Here is a 9,881-nt window from a genome sequence, read left to right on the forward strand (position 1 = left end):
AACAGGAAAATTGCGTTGTACATTTCGCAATTTGATTTAAACAGTATTTTTTTTTTACAACATTAAATTGGACAACTTTGGATTTAAAGATAAAATAACATTTATTTTCTACATCGGTACATTCACAATATCGATAACAATTCTTGCATAACTGATTGCAATAATTTATGTAAATTGTATTGCGCAGTCGCTTCGTCGTTCGAACAAACGCGCGAGAATAGCAGAAAACACAGCTTGTCATATGAAGTAACGCACGTGTACAATAGAATGTAATCGAACGTATTATTTACAATTTCTTATATCTGTAATTACTTCAATGAAAGCAATACTTTATAGTTTATAGATAATTTCATTGACTCTTAATTACTCTGTAATAAAAGATAATAAATGATATGTTTATAACCTACAATAATATTGAATTTATATTGCAACACGAAAACGGAATCACTCACTTCTAAGAAGCAATGGAAGTTAGTATAGGAGATGTAGTAATGCCTGGTGATACTGTAAAAGATATTACAACAATTACCAAAAAAGAGACAATCATTTTAGGACCTGGACTTCGTCGCGAAGCTGATACAGTATATGCGTACAAAGCAGGTGTACTAAAGAAAACAGAACCAGCTGTATATTATGTAGATAGTTATCAGAAACGGTAATTGTGTTCTATTTTAAAGTAATCTAACATTTTTTTAATAAGTCTCTAATATTTATTTCTTACAGTTATGTACCAAACCGTGGAGAACATGTAGTCGGCATAGTAACACAGAAAGGTGGTGATATTTTTAAAGTGGATATAGGCGCCAGTGAACAAGCATCTCTTTCATATCTAGCATTTGAAGGAGCTACGAAGAAAAACCGACCTGACATTCAAGTTGGAGACCTTGTGTTTGCCAAGCTTTTAGTTGCTAGTAAAGATATGGAACCAGAACTTGTATGTGTAGATTCTCATGGTAAAGAAAAGAAGTTAGGTATTTTAAGCTCTGAAGGCATGCTCTTTACTTGCTCTTTGAGTCTTATCAGAAAGATATTGAATCACAATTCCCCCTTGTTCAATATGCTTGCACGTAATCAAGCATTTGAAGTTGCAGCTGGTATGAATGGTAGAGTTTGGGTCAAAGCAAGAACTATCCAAGAAACAATAGCAATAGCAACTGCTATTCTGGCAGCAGAATATGCTCCACTTAGTGATATTAAGAAATTATGCTCAGATATTGAAAAAACCTTGCTTTTAACTCAATCTGGTAATATGGATTAATTATAATAAAAGAAATAACAAATGTTATGAATGATTTTATTTATTGTACCAATATCTGTATTAAGTTTTATAAATAAATCTGTATGATTTCTTATATGAAATATGATGATTATAATGACAACCATTGTGACAACCATTTTGATAAAAATGTAGAATTAGAACTATATGTAGTACATACATTATTAAGTATGCTGGTCGTGTATACTGCTTTATAAATACAATAAAAATGCATAAAATACTACAATTAATGAATACTCTTAAAAGAAATGTACTTAACTTTTCATACTATTTGTATCATTCCGATTGCAATTTAATAATGTACAGTCATTCAATGAATAAATCATAGTTTGATAAAATAGTAAGATGAGAAAATGAAATTGTTTTCATGAACTTAGAGTTATAACTTACATCTTAATGTTTCTGTAAAAAATCTTTTTACGTTTCTGTAAAAGCTGTTATAAAACTTAACGTAATACATATAGCAGCTAATAGTTGATATTTGATGATTGCAATTGGTATGTAAGTGAAAGAAGTGACTAATTTGTTCTATCTTCTTTGATATGTAACTAATGTTTGTCTTCTGATTGTAGTATGAAAGCTAAATACTAGTTAATGATAGTATCAACCATTCAAGCACAACCTTGACTTTCTTTATTTTTCCCACAAAAATACTTAAACAATTTTTAACCGAAGCATGATACATTTTCATATTTTTCTCTTTCAATATAGTATTTGTACGTGATGAAATGTGCACTGTTCATAGTCTATAAAATAAATTATGAACATATCAATATTAAGAAAACATTTTTCTATACATTATAACGGTGTACAATGATAATAAAATGAATTCATACAATAAATTAAAACTAAAATAACGTCGATTCAACGTGAACAATTCTTTATGCACACACATATGGAGTATTATTAGATTTTTTAATCTGATACGATATATATTTAACATAAATAAAGTAAATTAATCAAGCATGCATATTTAACAATTTATACAAAATATGGAAACGAAACAATAATGTATATACTATATACAAATTTCGGTGCTAACATATTTTTGTGCTTTTCACTTCTTTTTTTACAAAATAAATAATTATATAAAGAAATCACTAAAAGCTAATACATAACTGCAGCTAATATATATATATAACTGAATATCTTAGCGAGATTAATACTTATTTGCTATAATATTATTTATGGAGATATCATTATAATGATAAATCTCTTTCACCATCACTTAATGTAAGGATGTTAAACTAATATCATTAATCTAATAGATAATGACACGACAGATACGTAGTTTTTACAAAAAGTGAAGAATTTAGAAATATTTGTATGATATTTACATAATGTAAAATTTTACATGATGTAAAATTTCATATGGCAAAATCAATCTTTTATTTAAAAAGTAGTACCAATTTAAAACTTTTTGTAAAAACCACATAAAATTTTTTTCTCTTCTGGTATGTCATAGGCAAGCAATATGTATGTTAGGGACGATTTATGGTGCCACCAGCAACCATTATACTATTCTATGGTATTGTGCTTTTCTTAATATATATTTCACATGAATGTGTTATGTGAAGTAAATATATTAATGTAATACATTTAATTATAAAGGTATAATGATAAATGCTATGCACATCATTGTTGTGCTTAATAGCTTTTGTATTTGAACGATGTATGATTATCAATGTCAGAGAAAATTAAATGAAAGGAACTATTACATGAAAGGGAAAGCAAACTGAATTATACTTAACAGATTAACAATAGGAATGATATGAACATAAAATATCTGCCATTATCATTGTAGTCATAGATTTAAGTTTACAATGCTGTATTCTACCTCATAAAAATATATCTATTTTGCACCATTATAATATCTGACAATTTCTTGGTATAGGAAGATAAAAACATTGGCTTATGAAATTAAAGTTAACAATGAGTTTTTGATTTTAACATTACTATTGTAATTAATTCGAAATATTTTGTTTAAAAAAAACAAGTATTTTACATGATATTAAGAAAATATTGATTATTTTATTAAAAAAAGAAAGAATGATTATCTTATTATTTACTCTTGATTCTAATGATATTATTTTATTGATTGTACTCCTAATGTAATCGAAGTTATTTTATGAATGTCCTATATTGCATAGGTAGATATGCGAATCTTTTAATGGTATACAATGGCAGAATTCTAAACCCAGAAGACTAAGTTTTATTATTAGTTTTTATAGCAGCTGATAGTTATAAGAATAATTTTTCATTTCATATATCAAGTAACATTTATACTTCTTTTTTTTATCAGGCTTCACAATATTAATGCCGCTAAATGCAAAACCTATGCTTTCACCAGACAGCTTTGATAGAGACAGTTACATATTTAAATTACAATACACCTATTGTTATATATGTCAGCAGAAACAAGTGATTATAATTTTATTTGAATGTGCATGACATATGAAGAGTCGTATTTTAAAGTAATATGATATATTATTGCTGAATTATTAAAAAAGAAAAAAAAACGTTATCCTTAAAAAAAGGTTGCAGTTATTATGATGTATTATTAATAATTTTCAAAAGTATTGCATTTGTAAACATGAAGGTTGTTTATACAATCTTTAAACAGAAGATGAAAAAATACAACTCTTCTAAATGGAATGAGGAACATGATTATTCTACATGAAATACTCTTAATGAGCATATCTACTTGATCACTCTTGAAGCTCGATATTATAGCACAAAATTATCTATATGAATATGTAGATAAATATTCATCATTGCAATTCAGCATTATTATTATTTATATAAAAAATTGTCTTTGCTTATAGCTAAAATATTATGATGCCTCGGCTATATAAATATATATGTATATATATATTTATATTGTTATCATTATTGTTATTATCATATTATTTTTTCATTAGCGCGTATATATACCATTCACAACACAGAGTGCATAGTACGAAGCCGAATTGAATCTGTTCACCCCTATAAGATTATACTGCAGGGAGGAACAGATCATAAAGCTTCAATGTAACAACGCACAACCAATATTTATACAACCTGCGTGCACCAAATTGCTTCTTGTCAGATTCTTATATTGACAAAAGCAGTATTTAACTTATATAATTGTTTTAAGTAGAATCATTAAGGTATTATGTTTCTTACGTTATGAGCTTTACTAGTAACACATGAAAGACTAATACACGAGAATCAATTTCCACAACCATTTCCATATTCATTACTTAAGGTGTCCTAACCAAAATTAATCAACAAAATGTAATAAACGTAAATGAATATATTGGTTTCTTTCCTGAGAAATGTTTCATCCAAAAAATTCAAACGTATTTTGTTTTTTATTTTTTCCTAAGGAAAGTCTCAACACTAAGCATTCACTATTACAATCTTGATAATGTATTTTACATAATGACAAAATTCTGATATGATACTACGTGTAAATTGTGGAAAATAACTATATATTTGTTTGTACAGGAAGAACTTTTATCAAAATCATCAACCTTTATTGATTGACTAAGTTAAATTTTGTATGCAATTTGAGACGATATTTCTCATAAAAAAATGAATATCTGGAAAAGATCTGTTTCAACGATCGATTATCAAACTTGATTCTATCAAAGGTGATATCCAAAATATTTTAACTTATTCTACTCTTGTTCTATATTTACCACTAATCTAAATGGAATGAATTTAACCAAATGTGTGATGATTATGAATAATTCTTATGTGCTGAATATTATGAAAATTCAATGAATATTTGTATTTTTTTACTTTTCTAGAAAGTTTATGTACTTATTATTCATGAAATTGTGCTATTTCATATTTAGTTTTGATGAAATCAGATTTTATAATTTTTTATAATTCAATAGCAGTGAATATTGCATTTGTTATTAAGGTAGTGCAAAAGCATGTTGAAGCATTAGACACATTTGAATGATTACATGCAAAGTTAAAAATATGAAGAATATAATATTATTAGAAATAACATTAACAGAGTAGAATCAGTTTTATAATTAGAATACTATAATTTGTACACTCTCTGATTCACAGGATTTTTCCAGAAAGAGCATGTAGTGCATTGACTCCTATTACATTAATTTCTTTGGAAGAAAACATTACCAAAATATTTTCTAAAAAAATAAGTGCATTCTTATAACAATAAATAAAAAAACAATAATTTTTATAAAGACACAAAAAAGGAACTTTTTTACCAACGACTTCTGCACACCTTAAAACGGCAGTAAGCAAGCCTTTATCATACCTCGTGTTTGACAAAATCTGATGATGTACGTTATTGGCAAAAGTCTTATTTTCTGCATGATATTGTCCGTTAAAATCTCATTTCTGTTCAATGGTAATGATTAAAAATAACTGCGTAAAAAACATGTGTTCATGCAGAACATAAGACAAATATTTGCCGCTTAATAATAATGTCGTATGATTTTAGTTTCTTCAAAATTTTGTCTTTTGTTCTTAGAATTACAGTCTTACTAAGAATATTCTTTTTTCCGCTTACAGGAGTCCTTGACTTTAAGCTCGATAACTGAGCAACAATATCGAATTTTAGTTGTTAGAACATCCTGGTAAATATTCTCAAAAATGTGCTACTCGATTTCACAAAACCTAGCAGAGTCTTACATATGCTTTGAACACTTTACATTGCAAGTGAAAAATTTATTTCCTTAGAATATTCGGAATGTATGATGCATTTCTCAATTTTCTGTCTATAAACATAAATTTCCATTTTCGCGATGATTATAATCTTCATCGCTTATCTGATTCTACGCATTGCGATACTTGGCGGATTTGAGGCCTCTTGTAATTCCAGTTACTTACGTTTAAGGTGACACATAAATGTGTGCTCAAGCCACTTGTTAATAAAAATTAGCCACAGAAATCTAAATAGTTAATTGCTAAAGTCGCATGGGTTGCACAACGCTATTATTGTTTAAGCGTGTAGTGGTCTGGTTATTGAAATTTTCATCTTGTGGAATGTGTTCTGTTCTTTCGTCGAAAAATCCTGGATTCAGAATGATATTAGGTACAAGTTCAATCACTTCCTGCTCCTCCAGCTGCGCTGCAATTTGGGAACGGAGATTAATTTTCATTGGCCTAGGCCACGAGTTATATTAGCTTCTACCCTCTCCCTTTACCAGTGTTTGCTGGGCCATAAATATTTTAAAATAACTAATAAATTATATTAACAATCAAATATTCTATATTCAATTTAAAATTTATATATATATAATAAATACAGTAAATATAATAAATCAATGCAGATATATTAAGATTTCTTTCACTTGTTAAATACACTGCTTACCCAGCAAATATATTTGTGCTAACTTTGACCTAAATTTTATACAGTCAAAGATGTACTAATAGCACATAATATTATCTAGGCCATAATGCTCTATATCACTATCACAATACTTTCTATTCATGACACTAATCATTCTGCATAACAAATTTTATACAAACCACCAAAGTTTATTAATTTAAAACACAACAAAGTTAGATGAAAAAATAAAATAAAAATTTCTTTATATAGACAGAGTAAGTTTGGTGGTTGATAAAGTTCATTCATAAGTTATAGGTTTCATTCCTATAAGGAGTAAGAAAGGTGCTACTGACAGGCAAACTGTATAGAAAGATACAAATATGTTACAGATTATTTTAGTGCCTTATGTTGTAAAGTGTTTTGTGCAAAAGTTATGAAAGTGTTATTGTTAAATCGGTATTGATAAGAAAATTTATTAAATGCTAATAAATTTTAAAAGTTAAACGCTAGAAAATTCGTTAAATGCTAATTTGCAGAGCGCTTGCAGTAGGGAAATATTAGTGAAAGATAATTGGCACTGTATTAGAATAGCACTAAATTGATTGAAAGGAAAATAGCTGACGTAAAGAAAGCTAGAGATCAGGGCCATAGATAAGTTAAGTGGTTAGTGATGCTATCGTTTCTGCTGCAGATCTTGTCCTCTAGATAATTATATTATATTTTTCAAACTTAAACGCTCTAGCATATTCTACTTTAATTTATTTGCATAGGGAAGAAATAAGTTTCATCAGCAGAAATAAATAGCATGAAAGAGAAAGAGTAGAAGCAAAAGCTTTTAGATAAAGTTACCAGGAAATGCTTACAGGGTACTTTGCACTCACGATAGAGGAGGTAACAAGTACCTATACCAAGAATCATAAGTGTACCCATAACTATGCCTACTGCTGCCACCCAGACACGAGTGTCAAAATTTTCTACACCTGCTAAGAGATGTCTTGCAAGTTCTGAAATAATTGTCAATTATAATTAATAAGCTAATAGTATTTATATAAATATTAATTTGTTTACAAGCAGGATCATGTAATGTTATTAAATTTGAATTATATACCTAATTCTTCAATACTGTGATGAGTATGACCTTCAACCTCAACAATTTCTCCTCTTCCCAGTTGATTTGTTGCCCAGACACGAAACGAATAAGTAGTGTTTGGCACCAAGTGATACACATCAATTTGCCTCTATAAAGTTATCAGTTTTAATAACAATAAAATAATAGTAGTATAAAGATAATTAAAAGAAAAACTATTTACAGAATTTGGAGGAATGTGCGTTGGAACAATAGGCTTCCAGTCTTCTGGTTCTTCACCTGCATTCGGTTTAAGACGATATTCGGCAGTGAAATCTATGATAGGATAACCACCTGTGCCAGCTACTTCCCAAAGAATATTTGCCAATATTGTTGATGGTTTGACCCATACATTGTGTAAAGCTGGTGGAGGAGCTAAAAATATAATAAAAATAAAATATTTTTTGATGTGCAATTGCTTGAGAATTATATGTAAATTTAAGTAACTTACTTCTAACTTGTACACTGATTCTAGTTTTGACAGCATCATGATCATCATCTAAGGTGCATGAATAATTCCCAGCATCATCCGCACTAACATTAATAAGTTGTAATGCTCCATTAGGCTCAACTTTTAGTCTTTCAATTTGTCCATCCTCCCGTCCCTCCCTTATCCACATCACTCCAACAGATTCTCCTGCCTGTGGCAATGCATCTTCTTCTGCACATGCTAATGTCAAGTTCTGACCTATATCTACAGCCACAGATCTTACTGGCACTAAAGTTGCTGCTTTGTGCCATGCTAAATATTATAAAACATTATTATTAAATTACGAAGTTAATGACATTGTATGATTTATTGTAATAATGATTTTATGTAAAATTATATATTTAATCCGGGATTACCCACCTAGGGGTCTAGTGCAGGTACATCCCGGCACTAGACCCCCACATGAGTAATCCCAGGTTAACAGAAAAAAATACAAACGTAAATTAATTGATGTAAATTAATTTGAATAATTATTCAAGAAGTTTTTACAATGAAACAAGATGATATAAGACACAAAAGTATATTTATATTTATTAATAAGATTTGCAAAATTGAGATGCATCAAAATAATTCGTATGTAATGTTACGATCGACAATTCCTCTTTTTCTAAAAGAAAAAAAAAAAAAAAAACACTCGAATATCGAGTTAAAATTACACTTTGCGTTCGTTCAATGTATTCGATACTTTGTACAATTTTATTTAAATAAAATATAAAAACATATACGTGTTTTTTGAACTTTCACATTTCTAACAGAAATTAAATAAAATTCAATAGAGAATTACAAATTGTTGCGTCGTTGTGTCGTCGATTTTGATCAAACGTTCAAAGGACGCAGGAATGAAAAAGAAAAAAAAAAGAAAAGGAAAAAAATATCACGTAACTCGATCAGGAAAAAGAGATACACAGTAAAATTTGCATAACTCGACCCTGAATCGTAACGATCGTGCACTTAGTCAGATTTACACGGTGGTACGTATACAAGCGCATGAAGACCGAACGTATAGTATCACATTGATCCGCAGGTGCACTTACGCCTGAACGAATTTCGTTACTTACCTGCCAGAAAGAGTATCAGCGTGATAATTCTGTGACCAACCATTCTCCCATATTAGACAATCTCCCATGGATGCATACGGAAACGTGTTAAGGACTTTTTCTTAGCCGCATCTCTCGATCGATCTTTCTCTTTTTTTCTTATACTTTTAAACAACGCTCAGTACGCGGGAGCTGTCAAACTCATCACGCATCGCGGAACACCGCCCGTCCGGCGCTCTTTGGATTTTATTGAGTCGCAGTTGGCGCACTCTTGTGGCGATCCGGCGGAACTTTATCGGAAAACAGGGCTGCAACTGCATCAAAACGGAAGGTAGCCAGCTGCCGTCTTGTTTAAATATGTTAAGAGATCACACAACGTAAAATTAGATATGCAGATGGATGGGAATGGGACGCGAATCGAAAAGATCAGCTTTTCGTTCACGCGTACTGTGTACGCCGTCGTTTCGTATCGCGAACGCCGTTTCAAGCAGTTGGAAAGGTCTAGAAATGGCTAGTTACCTTGTTAAATTGAATCGTTGTACGCGGGAAGAAGTGCATCGATACTCGCATCAGAACTGGTTGAATCTGCTTTACTGATTGAGGAAGAGCTGCTCCATATTTTCCTCTATCTTTGTCGCGATTAACCAGACAAAAACGAT

General features: G+C 29.9%; 2 protein-coding genes across 9 annotated transcripts; one reads left to right on the forward strand and one right to left on the reverse strand.

Annotated features, from left to right (window-relative positions):
• Positions 1-82: 82 nt before the first annotated feature.
• On the reverse strand, positions 83-9,879 carry LOC122531637 (contactin-2). 8 transcript variants are annotated; one of them, XR_006307346.1, is made up of 8 exons: positions 9,244-9,450; positions 8,147-8,437; positions 7,880-8,070; positions 7,678-7,807; positions 7,433-7,573; positions 6,128-6,368; positions 453-504; positions 83-368 (listed from the first exon to the last, which is right to left on the reverse strand). XR_006307346.1 is itself a non-coding variant. In XM_043659715.1 (7 exons), the coding sequence occupies exons 1-6, from the start codon at positions 9,284-9,286 to the stop codon at positions 455-457; spliced, it is 846 nt and encodes a 281-aa protein (XP_043515650.1). In that variant the 5' UTR covers positions 9,287-9,449; the 3' UTR covers positions 83-368; positions 453-454. The 8 variants fall into 8 exon arrangements, 7 of the variants coding, with proteins under 7 accessions (XP_043515650.1, XP_043515651.1, XP_043515648.1 ...); XM_043659715.1 differs by lacking the exon at positions 6,128-6,368 and having other exon boundaries at positions 9,244-9,449; XM_043659713.1 differs by lacking the exons at positions 83-368; positions 453-504 and adding an exon at positions 9,742-9,879 and having other exon boundaries at positions 1,887-6,368; positions 9,244-9,536.
• LOC122531639 (exosome complex component RRP40) lies at positions 465-1,285 on the forward strand. Its single transcript, XM_043659720.1, has 2 exons — positions 465-655; positions 724-1,285. Exons 1-2 carry the CDS (start codon positions 465-467, stop codon positions 1,256-1,258), a joined length of 726 nt encoding a protein of 241 aa, XP_043515655.1. The 3' UTR covers positions 1,259-1,285.
• Positions 9,880-9,881: the final 2 nt, after the last annotated feature.

Source organism: Frieseomelitta varia, unplaced genomic scaffold (assembly GCF_011392965.1).
Source record: "Frieseomelitta varia isolate USP_RPSP 00005682 unplaced genomic scaffold, Fvar_1.2 scaffold_407, whole genome shotgun sequence".
NCBI classification, from domain to species: domain Eukaryota; kingdom Metazoa; phylum Arthropoda; class Insecta; order Hymenoptera; family Apidae; genus Frieseomelitta; species Frieseomelitta varia.